Source organism: Manacus candei, unplaced genomic scaffold (assembly GCF_025592945.1).
Source record: "Manacus candei isolate 608988 ecotype Guabito, Panama unplaced genomic scaffold, ASM2559294v1 h1tg000049l, whole genome shotgun sequence".
NCBI classification, from domain to species: domain Eukaryota; kingdom Metazoa; phylum Chordata; class Aves; order Passeriformes; family Pipridae; genus Manacus; species Manacus candei.
Genome location: NW_026138097.1, coordinates 24,417,501 through 24,439,776, shown reverse-complemented (window position 1 = coordinate 24,439,776; position 22,276 = coordinate 24,417,501). Strand labels below are relative to the sequence as shown.

Below are 22,276 nucleotides of genomic sequence, written 5' to 3'. Positions count from 1 at the left end.
TATATGCTTTCAGTATTTCTGTTTTGAAAGAGGAAACACTGTAAGAATCAAACAGATCTGCATCTCTCTAGATACCACATACTGTCAATAATACATTATTTTTTACTATATTCTCTGCTGTATCCCTTCTATAACATATATAAAATATCAATGCATGAAAATATGAATTATGCTGTATGAATAAATATCATAATAATAGACATGAGAGGCTTAGGAAGTTTTTACATGACATATGTTACATCTAAAGCAAAATTTGTAAGACATCTATTAGAAAAGAGTTTATAAATTCTAATGACAGTCTAATTATATTTATGAAGATAATCTCTCTGAAGATCATCAGATAACCACTGTTCAAAAAGCTGAGAACAAGCAGGAACTTTATATTGCAAAGTGTCACTGAAATTAAGCTGTTGGCAAGGTTAGATATTTTCAGTCTAAAATGAGGTGTTTATGCTTGAGAAGTAAAATGACAAAATCTGTTTTCTTTCAAGGATGTGTGAATGTGATCCATTTTCTGTAGAATTATACTTTATAGATGTCTTAAGCTACAAGGTATAAAATCATGGTTAACTACTTGGGCATTACACAGAAAATACCATTAGTATCAGAGGACACATGCTTGATTTGCCATCTCACCTAATAATGGATCATGATATTATGTACTTGGTTTTTTTCTTGAGATTTAATTTCCCATCGAAGCTGTAACTACAGCCGGTCAGTTGCATGACTTTTTTTCTCTTACAATAATTGTCCTACTCATGCCAAAAGGAATATCTTTGTGTAGGCTGTAGGATTAGTTATGAATATATCATAGGGAAGAAAGTGTAGGGTATGCCATTTTGCTTCTGAAGTGACAGACAAAAAGACAGCTGCCTGTTGATGACTGTCATGCTGCTGGAAGTGATCATGGCTCTGAGCAGCTTCCCATTCCTTCCCTTGGTGGTATTCACTTCTCCACCCTAAACATCTGGAGCTAATTGAATTACCCTGAAATTCTTTATATCATACTGTTACATCTAGTTAAAGGAATAAAGTGACTGGCTTTTTTAAGCCTGGCTCTTTTGAAATTAATTATGGAAAACTCAAACTTCTTCCTGGAGCTGCTCTTCTGAGCAAGCAGCAACCTGTTATGAGGGACAGTATACATTTCCACACCATAGCTGCAACTAGGAGAAGAAATATATATCCAGCTATGTAATAATAAACATCTAAGGGCATAGTATTCATGAAGTCAGTTATCTCCTACTGTTAATCAGTCCTAACACAGAAAACTGTGGTTAGGGGTTAGCTGACCTCCACAGTCACAGAAATGGTGCACATGAACACACACAAAGTGAATCCCAAGCCTGACTCTGGCTCCCTGACTCAGCTGTACAAAATCTCAACAGATAGCTTCTCTGTAAAGACAAAGGCTCGGTATAGTTCCTAGAAGTGCACCCTACTTAAGACTCCCTAAACTAAGTTTACTCTACTTTAGGAAGTCACAATTTACAACATGCAAAGACAGGAAAGAACACAAGATCAATTATGCAGACTACAGTTGCACTACCTAGTAGTTTACCTATGCTGAATTTTTTCCGTGTCAAACATAATAATAAAAATTTAAAAAAAAAAATCACTGATAAATGTACACGTTTAAAGTACTTTCAACACAGTCTCTGTCATAAGCTAAAAATTACAGATTCTTGTAGTTAGAACATGAAAAGAAAGACAAGAACTATAGGGTCTCCACCTTTTCAAATAAACCATCACTGGAAACATATACTGAAAGACTATCAGTTTAAAATCCATTGCATTTAGAGAGACTAAAGATTATAAACTGATTATAAAATTTCATGCCTAATTTGACATTGATTGGAACTTTAGGTAGCAAATTTATCTATTGCTGTTTAATTTTTTATTTATAACAGTATGCTCTTCAACTCCAGTTTGATCTGGGATGGGTTTAGAGCAAAGACCTATTACATTCTGATGGTGTTGATGAAGCTTTCTTCATTTTGGTCTTTCCCTTAATATATTTCTTTTTCATTGTTTCAAATATTTTTCTTAACTGACTACATAGTAAATGAATATAAAACCTCCCTTCTTATGTATTTGAATTTAATGTTATGTTAAATACAGAAAACTTGTTCTGTAAATCACACTTTCTATAAAGCTCTGTCAGTTAAGGTGTCTCTTTTTTGTTTCATAATGACACACTAGAACAAGTAGGGAATGACAGAGTAGAAAGATTTTGCCTCAACCTGTCTATCACTGTGACAAGTCATACAATCACAAACTATTTGACCATTTCTCTCTTCTAAATAGGTAAAAAAAATCTTAGTTATATCATAGAGGTGCAAAATATCAATTTTAACACATATATTAGAGGGATAATTTTACGGCCTTTACAGTCAGAGAATTTTTTGAGTGAAACATAATATCTTCTGAATTTTTAACCACTTTGTATTAAGTTGGCCCAAAAAACCCAGGCAAACGTGCATCTGTGACACACACACACAAAAAAAGCCCCCAAAATAATCCAGCTGTCATGAATGAATAATGCTTGATGTGCAAGTGATATAGGAATAGAAAGTACAGCAAAGAAACTGAAAGACTTCTTCTGTGCCTAATGCATCAATTCCAAAAAAGCACAGTCACATGAATCATGTTCCAGTTGCAAGATTTCCTCATAACAATATTTTTAAAGGCTGTATTATCACATAGCAAATGTTGATTTTACTCAGGTTCCAGAAGCAGTATAGGAAAGGGTTATGTCATATATATTTCTTTCATTTTGATAAAGCAATATAGATAAGTGACATGCTGCATAGTTTGCATTTTCTTCTGGTTTGAAACACAGATTTATTTTTTTTTTGATGTTTTGCAAAAATAAGAAAAAATTCTCTTTCAGTGAGGTCTTTTAACTGATGTTGACTAGTTAAAAAACCTCACTGAAAGAGAATTTTGTATGGGAGAAAAGTAAGTTCCTAAGACACAGGTAAAAGCATCAGATAGAGTTTGTTCTTCAAGCTTCGGTTATTTAAAACAAACAGCACTTATACAGCACTATGCAGAACTGAATCAAATCCTGGAAATCCTGTATATATTCTAAGTTATGGATACATTCATATTTCACATATCATTAAGCTGCACTCAGTAAGAATGATATGCCTTCTTTTTAATACAAATGTCACACCTAAGTACTAACAAGCAAAAGAAAAATATCTTCCACAGCTCAAGGCTAAATCATTTCTGCTTAAATGGAGCAGTTTAATTATAAATCTGAATGTAATTATCTCTGCTGGATTTTCCCAATGCAATTTTTAAAAACGTGTTGAGTTTACATGAAGTTATATGCTACTTACAGCTATAACTAGTAAGATTTACTCATGTTTTTAATGAATAAAGAAAAATCTTCCTAAAAATCAGTGGAAAACACAATGTATTAATTAAAGAATTTTCAAAGCTTTATAATTTGGAACAGAATTGTTCAGCTGCTGTAAGATCTCTGTTTTCTATAACTGTGGCTGTACTTATGTTTTATACTGATGAGATGAAAGAACAGCCATCTCTGCTGCTGCTATTGGGGATGGAGGAGGAAGAGAAGAGTGTAGAGTAATTTCATCTGAGAGACAAAAGGGCAGGAAAGTTATTCCTTCAGGGAACTTGGAAGAGGGAAGAAGCAGGAGGTGAGAAATAAGAACTGTATCTGGGTGAGACTATATTCTATCTTTTTTCTGACAGAACTGCTCAGTGAAACAAGAGAGATGTTAATTTTTCCTAATCCGCCTGCATATGGTACTTTGATAAATCCTGGGGAAAATAATTTATAGGGGCAAAATCTCTTCAGTCTCCTAAGAAGTGTAACCGTGTCCATAAAGCCTAAATCTTGGACTTGAAAAATTCAATGGCAAAACTCCCATTGTCTCTAATTTTATTCCATAATAATTAGAGCCTTGCAAGTACTAGCAGAGTACTTTCCCGCAGAGCATTAGCAGGGTTCTCTCCTGTAGACTGAGTGTAAACATTCTCTTTTGCTTAAGTTCACACACTTAGGGAAATTTTCTTTCCACCTTTAAAAGTTTTATCAAACTAAAGGTCTTAAAATGGAAAAAATAGAAGTCTTTTCTTATGTGGAAATCATTCACCATCTCTCTCTCTACCCCTTTCCCGCCCTTTGATTTTCCAGAACGTCAAATAATAATATTTCTGTTAGGCAGAAATGACTGTGAAATCCTTCCACTGGTGCAGGAGTTAGTTGTTACATGGCAGAGGTATTATCCATTTATAAGTATTCACAGAAGTAAGGCTTCTTTCACTGACAAATGTTGAAGCTATTGATAGCTAAATTCACCTGCATTTGCAGTAGCTGTTAATTATGATCAAGGAAGTCATTTTAACAAAGGGAACCTGTTTTTAGAAATTTTCCTAAAAAATATTTCTTTGGTTTGATAAATGACACACGTGCCCTTTTTGACCATAAGAACAGACTTATCTATTAGAAAATAATTAGTGTCTGGAGACCTTATGAGCATCAAACATCATCTTTCCTTTACCATCTGCCTTTAAGTTTTCACAGATTTGCAACACAATACTCAAGTTCATCATCTTATGACACTTACTCCAAATGTAGAAACAAGGACTGAGAAACATGTTTGTACCTCTTCAAAAAGACAATTTAAATATTTTTACTCACTGAATAATACAGAATCTCTACAGTGAATAAGGCACTTTAAGAAAACATACAATCTATTGACCATCCATTTTAATTGTACCTGAAAGATGTATGTATAGAAACTACATATTTATTAATGATAATGCAGAACACTGGCACTTATTTAGAATTAGACCAGATCAAATGAAATAGCACCTGTGTGTTAATGAAGCTCTTACTCTAGCAATATTTGTACCATAAATTGAACTAAATTTAACAATAAAAGAGAATGTAGTCTATTTTACATAGGAAGAGAAATCAATTACTGCATCCAGTTCATTCAGAAAGGTAAAATATAAACAGAGTGCTTTTGTTTAAAACAAATCAAATAATGAAGAAGTAATTGCCCTTTTTTACTACTGAATTTGCCAAAAATTACTAAGCCAGAAAACAATAGTTATTTCTGTTGCCCTTTTCTTTTTTTTTTTTTAGGGAAAAATACTCTAGATAGACAAATTACTGAACCTGTAGAAAGCAAGCACCTCTATTTCTATAAAAAAATCAATTATTAAAACATTTATTTTCAGTGCAAAGTTATTAGAAAATCTCATTTCTTTGAAGGTTATCTGAGAATGATTGATCTTCTGCAGTATTTATTCAACGAATCAGAATAGGTTCAGTGTGGTGAAAACTGCCTTAGGAGTGTGTTCTTTTCTAAGGAGTGCTTACAGTAATTGAAGAGTAATGCACTCTGCCATAGAGGCAAGCTTTATTTTCCTATCTCATTCAGGAGGCAAGATCTGACTACTAAACTCCTATAGTGTATGACTATTTGTACAGAGCGGGTACAGTCTTTACAAAGACAGCGTACAAACCACCCGTGAAAAGCCACGCAAGGACGACCTCTGCAGATTGCACTTTATTTGTGTGTAGGAAATAACATCTAACTGCCAAAACCCATATCCACAGCAGGGCACAGGTCTATTTATAACAGCCACATGCCCCATAGAGCTTGTTCTTTTAAAGGAACACTGGGGAGATTGATTCAATAGGAACAGAAAAAGGGTTTATAGACAGAGCTTCCCACCTTCCTACCCTCACCTTCCATACCTGCATAGGGAAATAACCATCCTTGTTGAGCTGCTATAAGATCTAGTTTACAACTACAACTAAGTCTTTTGAGAGGCTGGTTTAAGAGAATGAAAAGAATACAGTATTCACTTGTCATGGGCCTTTTTAAGCTTTCAGAACAGATTCATCTCTTGTTGGCATCCAGCTGGCCCTGTTTTGAGTGCTGCAAAATATGCTTTGAAAAATCATACAACACTAACAGAAAAAAAAAAATTAGGCAAGACCAAGCTTTTGATTTACTATACGTGTGCCTTAAAAGTACATACTTTTCATCTTAATGATACCTTTACGAGAAACATGAATTGGTGTTGTGGGATGCCAAACACCTGTCAAAATGAAATTTCATGCTATAAGATCATGAATAAACTATGTCCCAGCACACTTACAGCCTTATCAGGATGATGTTCTTCTGTAAGAATTCATCTGAATACTAAATTTTCTGTAAATATTCTTTTAAAATGGATAAAATTATTGAGACAACCCAATAAAGATTTTGAAATTCATAAATACATCAAGATTTCTTTGCTAATTTGTTCATTAACTTAATGACCTAGTTAGACTGGGCTTAGCCAGCATAATTAAAAAGCTATTATAATACCAATCTCCCCTAAAATAAAAATAATCTTTAAATCAGTTTGTTTTAAACAATACTTCTAAGTAGTGGTGTTTCCATTATTGGAACAGCTGGTATCTGGAAAAGTAGTAATATACTTTCTTCATAATTTGGTGTACCAGCTGCAGCTACTGTAGCATTTCTGATTTCCTGAAGCATCTATTTTGTCAACTTTTAGTGCTGTGGACTCCTGGTAACAGTTTTGGGGCTTATGTGACTCCTTTGTTATCAGCACCGTGTAACTAACCATGGAATATGGGATTCCTTGGGATTTTTCTTTTTCAGTAAGAACTCTTATCTGTACATGTGTAAAAATAAATGTTCACAAATTCATTCTTAAATGTGAGACAAATGTGAAATGAAACTGTATTTTAGAAGAAAAAACAATGGGAAAGTCTGAACATGTCTCATTATTCCATAAATTAAAAATTGATTTGTTCATACACATAAATGAATGCAAAAATGCTGATTAACTTCCCTCTCAAAAAAAATCTGATACATACCATCTCAACTTAAGGAAATTTGTCCTCAAAAGCCCTGTTTTCACTTTTTAAGAAAGAGTACCAAGAAATACTTTTTGAAGATGGAAAAAAAATTTACAGAGTGGTTCTTCTCTGTGATCTGTGAATGTCATGAGTTTGATCGGCAGATGAACAGGTGTTTCAGCCAGGCTGAGCTGAACAAAGCACAGCTAAGAAGAGACACATACCTGTCTATAAACAGGTTATAAAAGAGCAGTTACACATCTTAGCTGGAGGATATTTCTCCCCATGACTTCAGTGCAGCTTTCTAACATACACCCCTCCTCAGGACAGCAAAGTAGACTCACCAGAATCATTGAGGGAAGGTTGTAAAGTGCTTTCAGATGACTTTTCAAAAGTGCAAGTAAACCTGTGTTTTCATAGCATTACTGACTACATTTTGTGGACTGATCCTGCTGCTACACCTACCTCTGTCCCTCAGGAGAAGTATGTGTGCCATGCTATGCCAGGGCAGCAGATATCAACTCTTTCTCTACTTAGTCCGCAAGAACTCCTATATTTCCTGGCTGAGTAGTACTGCCAGTTGTGAAAAGGATGGAAAAACGCTTTTCCCTGTGGACAGGCAAAATAATAAACTAGTCATGACAACAGCAAATTAGCAGCACATATCAGCACTGCAGGGTGTATTTAGGATTTGTGTAGCAACACACTGTCAGAGTCCCGGAGGTATTACAGGCTTTGAAAAAGGAAAGTTAATGACATTCAGGTTCTACAAACCCATGTTCATATAATAGCTAGAGTTGATAACTTTACATCAATTCACAGAGAGCATTATCAACCCAACTTAGAGGAAGGGAAACAGACAAAGAAATAGAACAGTACAAAGAAGCCCAATGGTACAATTTGTAAGCAGAATTCGATGACTTTTATGGCAGTACTCTATCATTCAGCTGCCTTCCAGCACAACGGCAACTGTAGATGAGCACTGTTTGCTTTTCACTCAAGCCATGGAATCTCAAAGGTCAGGGAAATGAAGCAGAATATATAGAACTTCAGCAGGAAACACCCAAGAATTGATCAATCTCAGTAACTCCAGCTGAGTAACTCAAAGAGAGAGAGTGAACAGAGAACAGGGAGATGCCAGCTCAACAGAGAACGTCGCCTAAGCAGACTTGTCATCCTTCCATATGAAACTGGGTCAATTCAATGAAGGTTTAAGGTCAAAAACACTAAAGGTCAAGACAGTGAAACCAGTGGACCTATGAGAAGAAAATTTGAATTGCTAACCAGCTCAAAAGTAAATAATCAAATGAAGTTTCCCCAGCTGCAGGTTTTACACACACAAATATACACCCACAGATTGTCCATATGCTTGTGGAGTTTTAGAGTAGTTCTTTTCCTATTAAGACATAGAAGAGAAAAATGAAAAAGAAGAGAAAAGAAGGAAAAAAAGATGACTATGATAAAAGGTGTAAATCATACGCCTTACTAATGGATGTTGCAAAACAGCTAGCAAATGTTTCCAAAAGAAAGGGCAAATGAATTTTACATAACCAAGTATTTTAAAAATACACATTTTATGAGAATCTTAAAGGAAAAACAGATGGCATTTTAGACTGCGTTCTACATACAAGTTTTCTCTATCACAGATTGTGAATAATATATACATCCTTTTTCATCTCTTTCATGTATAAAAATGTTTTGAAATATTAATTTTTGTAGTTTAAAAAATATTACAATGAGTATTTTTAGGAGTACATATTCAGAAGAAAATACTGGCCTTCACAAGAATAAAAATACTGATAAGAGCATAAAAAAGTATTTGGAAAATTACTTATGTTCTTCATAACACCTTGTATAATTTTTTCATACCAAAATTTTTATCTTGAAAAATTAATTTTTTAGTTGGACTATTCTTTTTTTTTAATTAAAAAAATATACTTCATTTTATCTTACATTATTGCAGTGAAAAAATCTCTTTAAATAGACCATATTTTGTTAACTAAATACAACAACAAATAATTCTTCATTTCTCTGTCATGATTCTTATAACTTTGCCTTGCCTGTTTCATGCGGGTTTTTTTATCAATCAATTAAGATCAAGTCAAAATTTAATCCAATGGAATTCTCTCAGTGAATTCAACATAAATTTAATCTCTCTCATCATTTTTACTGTTCTTAGTATGTTTTTTTACAATGCAAAAAGTAATGGCTGAAAATGTTCTAACACAAATAAGATACGGAACTAACAAAAAGAAGAAGACATATAGGCAAATGTAATTTTACTTACAGATCACACACAGGCACACACATGTGCACACATGCAGCACCTCTCTCTTGCCTCTGTACCTTGGAAGTTCATTTCTTCTAAATCAATATCCTGATTTTGTGTAAACCACGTACACACTTTTAGTACCTAGGCTTTTCAAGGATTGTAGGCTATGAGAGGTGTACATTACAAACATGAAATTATGACACATTGAGACATATAAATTACGTAAAGATAAATATCATTAGGAGTTACTCCAAAACTGAAATCACTCTCCTGCTTTATACTACTATTCTGCACAATTTCTTCCCCACCTTTGGACATTTGACTGTATATATCACTTTTTCTTAGTAGTTCTTCTTAAAAATAATGGAAAATTTAACTTAAATTTAGAGAAAGACAGCTGACTAAACATGACAGGATTCACCTAGCCTTGAGTAGTGTCTCCGTATCTATTTTTTATTAGACACAAGCTGTACCTATGTTAGCAAGTAACATGAACCAGTGAGAGTATTCTGTAGGATGAAGCAGCTGACAGTGAGGAATGATGCAGGCAATAAATGCATCTCAGGGTTTTTTGCTGTGAACAACATCTCATCTGGTTCAATGGACTAAGTGCCAATTCATGTAGTGCATCCTCTTGAGTCTTTTTTTTATCCAGAAGTGATCTAGTTTTTACTCTCCAGGACCTCTCCTGATGTGAACAAAAGTATCGTAAGTCTGAATGATGGAGAGTTTTGCCTCAAAAGTGCATTTTAAATCGGAATGAAAATGCTCATGGAGATTTGTCAGCTATTGAGTAATGATTCTGAAACACGGTTGTGACTTTAGTATTTAAGACATAATATGACTTCTTGATTTTGAAAGAATCTGAAATAATTTTTAAAGAAATCTCCCATTTAATTTTTGGACACAGCTCAAAATGCAAGTGGGCTTTGGTTAATGCCTGCATTATAAACAAAGGGAATTTCTCTTTAAGTAAGGATATACAGTAAACAGGTCTCATCAGCTGGTTATAAAATTCGTGGTGGCATAATATGAAGTGAACAGGAGTTTAACAGGAAAAAATGAAACTCTACTTTAAAATCCTTGACCCTGAAGATGTTGGCGTATTGGCTGCATTTAAACAAATGTCACAATTAACTTTCTTTTTAGGCATTGTTTTAAGCCCTTGATCATCTTGTCCTTTAGCATTAATGAACATTAAGATTATAAATGACTTTCAGGGTTTTTTTAAGACATTGTCATGATACACTATCAATGGCTTTGCAAAGTCCTTGCATAATTTTGCCTATATTTATCTTTGCAATTTACTTTTTTCCTGCAGTTTAAGCTACATTACTGGAAAGTAACACTGGAGATATAATTACCAAAGCAAATAGTTTCAGCCTATTTATTTAACTCTTAGTATGTCCATCATTAACAAACATGACAGCAGACCCCACACAAACACACAGAATGAAAGAATCTTTCATTCCTGTCTTGTGGATATTGGGGAGAGGGGTTGCAGGTGCCTTTTTCTCTCAAAATAATACCATTTTATATTTTCCCCAATAATACAAAATTATCTGTACGATGCATAACATGTGATTAAATTCAGTACATATTATCTTGTGTAGCTTATAGAAAAAGTAATCCCAATAGGCTATTACTTATACCATTATTTTTAACAAGATTTTAACTACTGATACTTGGAGATAATTAAAGAAAATGAGCTTCCTGTCAGAATTATTTAATACACTGAGGAAGCCATTACTTCTGAATCAGTCTCTAGGGCTGGGCTCCCCAAAGAAACACATTAACAATCTATTTCAAGGAACACAAGTAAAGATCCATAAAGCATAATACAGAGATATAATTATGAACACAATACTTTTGGTTTTCTGTTTTCTCTGTTATTTTAATAGTTTAGCCATCTAGTTTGATGATCCATGAATACAGTAGGCTAGTGAGGCCTTGGCAGCATTGACCTTTTATCCCCTTCCTTCTTTCCCTTGAGCTTACTTCATCCTGCAGTTACAAATCTGACATTATTAATGCCAAGTCTACGAAAAGATTTGGAAGCTAACTATTTAATCTAAAGAGCATTGCAGAGCTGGATGTAGAGAAATTTAATCAGTAACCTAATTTCCAGGTAGACAGATCTGCCCAGCTCTCTGTTACTGTGTTCTTTAACTGAGACACAACTCCCTACTTATCGATTCAGACAAAATCAAACTGTAGACCATTATTTATATTAAAAAAACCCCACATGTAACAAGAATAATAAAAAATCAGAAGGATGGACTTTCTAGGGTTCAATTTAATTTCAATAATTACTCTGACAAGTAATTCAATCTTCCTGTGCTTCAACTCCCTACTTAGAGAGGAGAGCTAATACTTTCTTGCCTCACAGAGCAAGTGTAAGGATAGTCATTATAACGTTCAGATGTCTTACTGATGAGGCTCATAAAAACACTTCTCTGAATCACTGTACATTATAAAAATGGTAATAAGTGTAGAGGACAGAAAAATTCTTTTTTTTTGTAAGATCAATTACAGTTTCTTAAAAAAAAAAGTTATTCCAAACCAAAATAATAAGCTAGACATTAGTTTATTTTTTAATTGTTAATATATCTAATTTTACTCTCCTGGATAATAAAATTATGCTATTGTTGCTACCAGACTTTTGCATTCAGAATTTTACATTCACCTTGATGAAGAAGAAATGATCTAGTAAGTGCAATTCAGAACCAGGCCTTACAAGAGCTTTCAGACATGGCACTGGAATGAACATGTCAAAATGGTAAATAAAGTAAATAAAACAGTACTCAAAAAAACTCCAAACCAATCTCGTTTGCATCCAAATAAAAAAATAATTTTTTTTGGTCCTATGTTTTTCTATACAAAAAAAGAAAGTTAAAATTATTGTTTCTAACATAAATTATAAGTGTGCTATTGCCCTTTAACAAAGTTAAACATAGAAATTACTCTAAATAAGTAAATATTGTACTTTTTTAAAATGCCACAATGACACATACCTTTACTGAAAAAAATTTTCAGTAATACTGATCAGTGTTCTAAATTTTCAGCATCTTTATAATGGTTCTTAAATTGCACAAATGCTGTCTGCCAGAATTCATCAGGCTTGTACAGGAATCTCCTGATTCTGCAAACAGGTATTGATTATTTTCTTGGACTCTACTACTGACATCAATTAGAGTTAAACTAGAAGCAGTTACCTGCTGTTGGGCTGATACAGCTGGATTTGACAAGCAAGAGCTATTAACTGGCTTATACGACAGTACTGAAAAGTAATCTTGGATTCTAGAAGATATATCTTGCACTAATAACTTCAATGAGACTTCATGGCTTTCTCTTCCACAGTTTATGCTCCAGTTCTCACAGTAAGAAAAGACATATTATTAAAGCAATTAGACTGTCCTGCTTCACTCTTTTTTTGTCATTCTTGATTCAAATAAGCAAAAAATACAGAAATATTTATAGGTTGATGTTTTTTTGACACAAAAGCTCTTATTAACTATCCAAATCTGCATTTTGACACACTAAAGAAAATGTCTTTGGTCCTGCATTATGAAACACTAAAAAACTGTACTCTCTTCAATGTAGAGAACTACTACTCTCTACAACATAGAGAACTATTCTACACCAATACCAAGATTACAAGAAAATATAAAAGACTCAGATTCAGCTGTGATCAACATCTTACTCAGACATCAGTGCTAAAAGCCGTCATGAGAAAAATTGAATAGAACAACCTCTGCTGACTGGCATAGCAACATCTCCAGAGACTACAGTTAACTCACTGCCAGTCACTGGGAGAAAAGGCTTTACTAATTAAAACACATTCATTGACATTATCCTCTAGGATATTGTAACAGAAAATTCTCTCTCATCTTGCCTCACCTTAAGTCTCTTTAAAAGGGAACTTGAACTGAGCACCAGAAAAGTTCATTTGAAAACCCAAAGTAGTAAAGAAAAATCAAAAGGATGTTGTACACATTCCTAACAGGCCTAAATTCTTATTCATCCAGAACACTGTCCTCCAATGTATGTGGGATTCATTCTGCATATAAAGACTGTATGCAAACATATACAGAACTCTTAAGGATTTTAAGCTTGCAAGACAAACAAGGACTTCTTCCACAGAAGTAAAACAGAAGGTATAATAAAAAATTCCTTTCATTTACCTTTTGTTTTTCAACTTCTCAGGCAGCCAGACTTCTGGCACTACCACACAGTAAGCATAATAGCATATGGCTATTATGAAACAAGTTTTCATTTGAAAGAGATTATAATTTCCTCAGAGCACAGCAATTTTTTCTTATCGAACATGCTTCATTAATAATTGATTGATTGATTCCCACTCTGAAAATGTTTTTTGTTTCAGGATATTTATCATTTTATTCAAAAAAAATGAATTTAAGTTTTAAAAAATTTTGTTAGATTTTATTTTATACTCAAACATTGATTTTGAACTTCACCAGTGATTTTTCATGCTATGTTTTTATAAATTGTAAGTAATTATTTGTATTTGATTGCAGCAATTTAATCCCAGAATCACAGGATGTTCTGAGTTGGAAGGGACCCACGAGGATCATCAAGTCCAATCCTTAGCCCTGCACAGGACCATCCTGAAGAATTACACCGTGTGCCTAAGAGCATTGTTCAAATGCTTCTTGAACTCTGTCAAGCTCGGTGCTGTGATCACTTTCCTGGGGAGCCTGTTCCAGTATCCAGCCACTGTCAAGGTGAAGAACTTTTTTCTAATATTTAACCTAAACCTCCCCTGACACAACTTCAGGCCATGCTGTCAAGTCCTGTCACTGGTTACTACAGAGAAGAGATCAGTGCCTGCTCCTCCTCTTCCCCTCATGGGGAAGTTGTAGACTACAATGAAGTCTCCCTTCAGTCTCCTCCATACTGAACAGACCAAGTGATCTCAGTTGCTCTTCATGTGTCTTCCCCTCCAGACCCTTTGTCATTCTCATGGTCCTCCTTTCTCTAATAGCGTAATATCTTCCTTATATTGTGGTGCCCAAAACTGCACACAATATTCGAGGTGAGGCCACACCAGTGCAGAGCAGAGTGGGACAATCCCCTCCCTCAGCCAGCTGGTGATGCTTTATTTGATGCCCCCCAGGACATGGTTGGCCCTCCTGGCTGCCAGGGCACTGCTCACTCATATTCAACTTGCCGTCAACAGGGACTCCCAGGTCCCTTTCTGTGGCACTACTTTTCAGAGAAAACTGTATTAATATACAAATCATATAAAGATTTTCATTTTAACAACTATTTATTTTGAGTAGAATTAATATTTCTATTTGTGAAACTTGCTGTTTTAATTTTTTTTGCAATTGCTTTTTTAATACGAGATCCACATGCCTCCAAAGTGAGCAAAAGGAAAAAAAAATCCACATTTTGAAAAAAACAATCCACCTCATAGATATGAAATCCTGAGCTTTAATCTGGTCTCCTGGTACGTAGCAATTCTTCAATATTTCCATATTTTTTCTTTTCCTACTGGGAATTTGTATTTTCATAGTGTATTTAAGTGAAGCTTTATGCTATCCCCTTGTTTTTTAACACGGTACATGTTGCAGCAATCATAACTTTTATTCCATTTCTGAGCCTTCTTGTTACTTTGATTTACACATTGTTACTCAGATATCAGAATGGCCATAGGTATTTAATACTTTCCTACATTTTGCTGTCTTGGAAATTTCTATTTAATTTCTTACTTGGCATTCTGATGCTCTTCCAGAAAGGAGATATCATGATCTCAGCTCAATTGTAATTGATGGTCTAATGTTTCACTAGTTACAAATTCGGTTTGCACTACCAGCATACATAATACATGCCTGTCTCTGATCTGACTGTCAGAAACACTATATCCAAATCTACCAGTGAATCAGACATTCTCAGACAAACTCTAGATTTAGATTAAATATATTTAAAATCTTCAAATTTTCCTGGATTAAAAGCAGTAACTGTATTCTAGTTTGTCTATTCACCTCAAGTCCTTCAGAGAATTTTATAAATATTTGTTAAGCTATCCTTTCATATGTTTCCCAGTTCAAATAAACTTCCTGCCTAGATGAAGCCATTTATACAAAAACATTCCAAACAAAACTACAATAGATATAAGGTTTTTCCTTAGCAGATAATTTCTATAACCTCATTTTTATTTTTCCATCTGTGTTGGCAATATAAATGTCAGACATAACGCTAGCTCCATCAGCACCATCCACTTAGCTCTGTTCAGAGGTCTTGTGAGAGTCAGTCACTTCATGCTAGGAGGACCATCTCCACAGGCTCTCAATTTCCTACACTGATCACTGAACTCTTGTGTAATACAGCCTGCTAAATTTGAGAGTTTGAAATATTTCTGTCTGTGACCTCCTTAGCTGTTCAGAACAATGACCTCAACCTTTTACATCCTCTAAAATGTGAGTGACAGTTCAAGAAATTGGTCCTTCCTTTTTATTTTGATCTCTCTTCATCCCGAACTCATTCTTTCTTGTCTCCCCTACAACCAGTGAAAACATAGTTCTCTTTTCTGTTTCATCTCCAAATGTCTCATAAAATTTTCATGAATGCAAGGAACACAGGCAAGAGGTGTTACTACTACCAGTATTTTGCTGATAAATGTCCTGCTATGAGCTATCTAAGTAAATCAATAAAGTGAAGCCACTAGATCAATAAGAAATATTCTGTTTAAGTTCTTCACCTCTACCACATGTAAGAATAAAACTAGGTCTTCATATACCTTGTAAAAAGATAACCTTGCAAGAGTAAACATTAAATGCTTGTCTGACTTGCTCATGGGGGTTTTGTGTTTCCATGGTTCCACTTCCTTCTCACACTTTCACGTGCAACTGTCAAAACTGCTTTGTGTCTCATGCTCTATGCAATATACAGGATGCAAAGCTTTTAATGTCATTGCTTTTTTCACCAGTCAGACATAAGTGAGCGAGACATAGGTCTCAGCTCAACACAACAAGATAAGAAAGCCAGAGTTCTGCTACCAGTTCTGATTCCTGTTACACTTTTTTTTACAATTTCATTTTTCCTCGTCAATTTTCTTATCTGTAATAAATTGTCACAGTGTCTTTACCTGAAAAGGTGCATGGTATAAGCTCAGTAAGCTGGTTTGGTAAACCAGGTTAATGTGATCATGCCTGATTAGGCTTCAAATTATTTTCTAAGAACCACTAAGACCTTAGATTTAACTAAGATTTCACTGTGAAGAGGTGGGTATATGAACTCTTGTATGATGTATTGAACAAGATCATTCTTATAAATAGCATATCTTTCATATTAAAATCATCCAGGGATGAGTAACTGTGATGTCCTGCATCATGGGGAGTCAATTAATACATTACTAGCAGCAGTCCCTTAAAAAATTTTCCTCTCCTTGATGATGGCCCTGTGGAAACGTCTAATGGAAAAGGTACACAGGTCTCTCTAATACTATGACTTCGGTTGTGGGCACGGAATCTGATAGGCCAGGAAAAATTAAATGAAATATTATTGTGACCCTCTAGACAGAAATCAAGTAGAAATATAATTTTTAAAAAATTAGATTAATCAGAGTACAGTTATGAACAGACTTAAGCATTTTTTTTCTTCAAAGGGCAGTGGTTTTCAAATTTACTGCAAATTCTCTTCCTTAACTTTTTTCTTTCAAGTTAACTCACTGCATATAAATGATGCCAAAATGATAGCCACAGCACTGTAAAATTTTTTGTCTAAACAGATTTTACACAAGCAGTGCAAAATTTCCTTTACAGACTTCACTGTCATCCAGGTGCTCACCCAAGAGGGAAAATAACCGTAAAATGATATTGTATTCAGAAGAATGTGTTGATTTAAGCCTGATGGAAGGTGGTCAACATTAATTCAGTTATAATAAAAACTACCCCCTACAAAAAGCACAAATGAATTCTATGCTCATATTTCAAATGTAGAAGATAAATTATTAGCTTTCAAAAAAGCACTTTGATCTCGTCGCAGATACAGAGCTCTGCTTACTCCAAATCAGCACTGTTTCTGCCTTGATATATAGGTAAACCTTTGAAGATGATGAGGCTTTCTCAGGACTGACTCAGATGAAAAATACCGTATTGTTACATGCACCCTGTACTGCCACAGAGCAGTCATGACTATTAAATATTACAGCATCTTTTTCTTAGCAAAAAATATCTGTAGTAGTTTGTATGTGTGTGTATAATATGACAGAGGTTTAAAGAACAAAATGTTGCAAAACATAGGTTGTTCATTGGCAAAAATATATCTAGCAAACTGAGGCGTTTTTTGGGTTTGTTTTTGTTTGTTGGTTTGGTTTTTTTTCACATTGAAAAATAAAAGAGAAATGGCCATTACATAAAAGAGGACTTTGCAATCTTTTCCTATGCACCCAGTCTGCTTCCAGTTCAAGTTCCCATATTCGTGTCTCCGCAAGCTTGAGGACGGACAGCAAAAATCCTAACTAAAAGCAACTGTGGAGGTGTACAACACAAGAAAGATGCAATGCATTTACACATTAGGAATGCAAAGACACATATAGAGGGAAGCATGCTACATGGATCACAGCTAAAAACCTTTACCAGTACTATCTTGACAATGAAGAACGTATACTGTTCTTGTCTATTTTATTTCTTGAATGTTCAGTTTATTTTGCTGCCTCTGCATGTCACTATTGAAACACAGCAATTAAGAAAGGTTGCAGAAAGATTTATAGTGTTCCAGTGGAGTTGCTACCCTTAAAATTGCTACCTTGTTTGTGATTATGAACGGCATTGGGACTTGGCCATGCTTGAGGACCTGATACTCTGATGATTTCTGTCACCATTCACTGAGAATTGAGCTTTTGCATAAAAAAAATCATGAACGTTTTTGTCTTCATCCATGCATGTGCTATTTTGCCTGGCCTTCTGGGGCTTCACAGTACCAGAAGAACAAATAAAACACTGCAAAGTAACTGTGCAAGTCTTATTTTACAGCAAGCCTTTCAGCATCCCGTTCATTTTCATGGGTCACAGAGTAATGCCATATCCTAATTTTGCTTTATAGACTGGATCTGCTCACTGGATGCCTGGTAAAGGGGCTATCTTTTGTTTAGCATTCTGATGGATTTTTATGGCTCTTCCAGATTACACGAGCAGAAGATTTCCAAACTCTAATATTCAGGTTAAATGCTTTTAATATGTCAACTTGCAACACTATTTCAAGATCACCACCTCCAAGCTAGACTAATCTCAATCAGTTTATAAACTATATTTTGATTTGTAACCTAACACTTCTTGAGACAGTCTCCTAAAAAAAGACATGAAAGGAATTAAGATGCCGTTATTGCTGTAAATCTGTATTCTCTTACAGGAGGTTTGCAAAATTAACTAGTCACCCTTAACTGTTTAGTGAAACTGTCAGCTGTTTTAATAGATACATTAAACTCCTATTTATAAATTAATGTGACATTATTAGTGCAGTAGTTCTATAATAAGTAATGTAAATGCCAATGCACAGCTATCTGGCTATCAGGTCTGGGAGAAGATAAAAACCCTGGGATCAAGTCACATAAAACATCCTACACTTTATCATACACATATTACCACTTTAAAATATAGAACAGTAGCATTATAAAAAGAATTGCCTTGTAAATATATGCTTTTATAATAAACATTAATTATGGTAAATAATTTATTTCCGCAAACTAATTTCTGCAATTAATCAAGAAATCAACTGCATTTCACACCTTAAAAATTGAATGCGATTTTTAAAAATTACATAAGACCTAAAGATATTGATTAGCTGCTGGTGAGTATATTCCAGTATGTTGACAATGGTTTGAATTTTATTAAGCTTGGCTTTCATTATACGGATTTAAAAGTGCAGTTTCTCTGAGGGACTTTTCCCATTCAGTGTTATACCTTCTTTGAGAGGTTTTGTGGAAAATAAGGGGAAAACACATCTCCATTTCTCATGGGCTTTCGTAACAGATTCAACAAAGATGACATACAAAAACTGGTAGTTGTTTTTTTTTTGTCAGATATGTGGAAGCAAATAGTATAGATATAACAAGTTGTAAAAAACATCATGAGGCAGGCAACAAAATTTGTTGAAAAAGTTATAATCTGGAATTAAATGTTCTATACTAAAAGCAAGTTGTCTTAATGTTACTGATGTTCTAAGTAAACATCCTAGTTTATTTTGTATTTCACCACTAAGATCCTTCCGTATTTTATTTTATTTATTAGGTAACAGTGGTATATGATATCCTGTCGAGAAGCTTCACTATTGTGTGTGCTACTCTGCAATTAGATTTTTTTCCTCATATTTGGTAAGTGTCTTTTCCACAACTTGCAACAGTTCAAAAAAGTCTCAAGAGGTACAGATATGCCAGGTAAATCTGTGATAAGTGTTACTCTTAATGAAAATATTCCATTAACTCTAATCTTGATCATAAACTTAAAGTCAATGGACCACAGAAAGAATGAAGCAGCTGACACATCACTATATTAATAATAGTCAATTTAGTGCAGAATTAATATTATTTTGGCAGCTTAGAACTGACCCTAAGTGACTACCCAGACAATCTTACATAAAGTAATAAAGAGTAGTGAAATATAATGGTGCAGCAATAACAACTCTGTCTTCTGAGGTAAAAAGCACAACAATCACTTTGCCTGTGCTACAGCACTGAATGTGATTAGAGTCCTTGTTTGCATATTTAGCAAGTTGCCAGAATAAAGATGTGTGTTAGAGAAAGTGTAATTTGTATCAACTGGACATCACTAACATGCAATTTTTCATTATTTGGTTGCTCTTTCTTCAGACTGTAAAACAAGCTCATTATATTATCTTTGTGCCATAAACATACTGCTTTGTAAATTGTTTTGACTAATATATTTTAGTGTTTAACACAAATGTCTACATGTGTAATATGCAAGTAAATTTTTGGCTGCTTTCTTAAATAATCTGGTGAACCACATTTTATTTATACATCCTCAATTCAAAATAGATTTCTGGAAGAATAGGAGGGAAATTAATTTCCCGCTAATTTAATTTATATTTGGGGGAAAAAAATTTCACAGCTTTTACATTAAAAACAGTTACAAAATAGTATCAAAGTAAAAACTGAAGCATCATGACTCATTTTTTGGTAAGAGTATTTGAACCTTGCTGTCGAGGGAAGTGGCATTTGGGGACCCAGGAACCAAATCCCTGACTTCTTATTTTCATTAAGGTCCTTAAAATCAAAATTATGCTCAGCATCCAATTATATACTCTGCTAAGATTTTTTCAGATGTCATTTTCAGCTTTCCTGTCTGAAAATTCTATTATTTAAATTCACCCCTCTCACACACACCTCAAATAGTTGGCTATCAATTACTTATACCCTGTTACAGAAACAGTTGTCATATAATGAGAGAATTGCATGAATTCTCTGCATGAACGAATGTGCATGCCTACACACACTAGAAAACCTATAATGCAAAAGTCTGAATTACGAAGCAATAAAACATATTAGAAATACTTGAAAACAACCTGAACAATCAGAAATAAAATAGGTGGTACTGAGGCATAAGATAGCAAAAAAGAGGTGTCTTCATTAGCTGAAAACTGACTTGGACTAACCATACGAATCACAGAAATGTCTGTGGATTCTGGGCTAGAGATTTATGTTTTAAATCTTATCTCTTGATATCAGACCAATATTCATTGCTAAAAATCAAGTATGCTATTACTGTAGATTCAATTAAATTTAGTTATGCACCACAAACTTATCTCAGAAATCCCTTTGTTTGTTTGTTGTTGTTTTTGTTTTCTTCCAAAACCAAGAATAAGGAAATAAGACAAACATGCAAAGATAGAAAGTATATAGTGACTATACGAGAGGCTGAATGGTAAAAGCAATGAACAGAGGGAACTACTGTCAGTTGAAGAAGATTTGTCCCACCAGAAACAGCTACACATTTATAATACATTTTTCTATTTTTATCATTTAAACTTTTAAAGAAATAGTAAAAAATTACCTTTCCCACGTACTGAGGTTCAGAGCCCATGTACTCCTCCAGCACAAAAAATTGATTCCACACCCAGCCTCGTTTGACTCGCTGAGCAGATGACCTCCTCCCTGGCAGTGGGACAACATTTTCTCTTGGCTCTGCTTCTAAAATTTCTTGCGGCTGTGAATGCAGTGGTGTTAGGAGACCTCCATCAAACAGGACCCAGAGAAGCAGGGATAAGCAGTTTCTTGTAAGCATTGGCAATGTCTTCCCTACAGTAAATAATAAAAACTCCAGCACTTAATGCAGAGCAGATGAATCCAGGTTTGAGGTGCCTGTGGCCTTCACAACTTAGCTTCTAGTTTTATTGCAGAAATACTAACGCAGGCATTAATCCTTCTGATGACAAGGTTTTTGCTGCATTAAATTCCATCTAAAGGGACCTATAAAAGAAATTTACATGCAACATCAAAATTACATAAAATTACATTGAAGCATTTATCAAAATTCTCACACCTAGTTACTTTCTAGAGACAAAGAAAAAGATAAAGAATCACAGTTTAAAAGAGATTGCTATTTCCATTGTACCACTGAGCTGCTCTAGAACATTGTACAGTTATTAGAGTTATATGTTATGCTTGCTCTGCTTAGCATTCCCTTTGTGTCTGTCAGAGGACAGGCCCATAGCCTTTACTTTATGACCTAGTTTTCAAAGAAAACTGTTACCCATCAGTGATATCAAATACTTTTACTCCAGATTTACAAAGAAAATTCTTGAGAAGAGAGGAGCCAGTCTTTCATCCTACTGTCCAGACCAGAAATTCTTTGCTTACTTTCTCTGCTAGAAAAGCATCTTCTCTACAATCTGCTGGTTGCCAGGTATAAAAAATACTGCCTGTAGGATTTAAGATAGGTCCATTTTACATGAAAAAAACCCAAAAAAACCCCCCAATTTGTAGCACTATGGAATTCACCACTTTGTTAGGACCATATTGTGTCATTGATTTTTAAGCACAGGTTTCTTGCAAATCAATAGAGTTCTGCCTAAAAATCAATGACATGATATTGACCTCTAAAAAGAAGAATCATAAAGTACCTAACCACATATATTTTTCATTTTCAAATACTGCCAAA

General features: G+C 34.4%; 1 protein-coding gene across 6 annotated transcripts in view; it reads right to left on the bottom strand.

Moving 5' to 3' along the window:
- Positions 1-22,276, bottom strand: part of CDH12 (cadherin 12) — a 528,112-nt gene that overhangs the window by 128,102 nt on the left and 377,734 nt on the right. For all 6 annotated transcript variants that reach the window (XM_051799389.1, XM_051799387.1, XM_051799393.1 and 3 more), the window contains one exon: positions 21,170-21,585. In XM_051799389.1, the coding sequence (XP_051655349.1) occupies positions 21,170-21,400 (231 nt within the window). In that variant the 5' untranslated portion in view covers positions 21,401-21,585. The remainder of the gene's footprint in view (positions 1-21,169; positions 21,586-22,276) is intronic.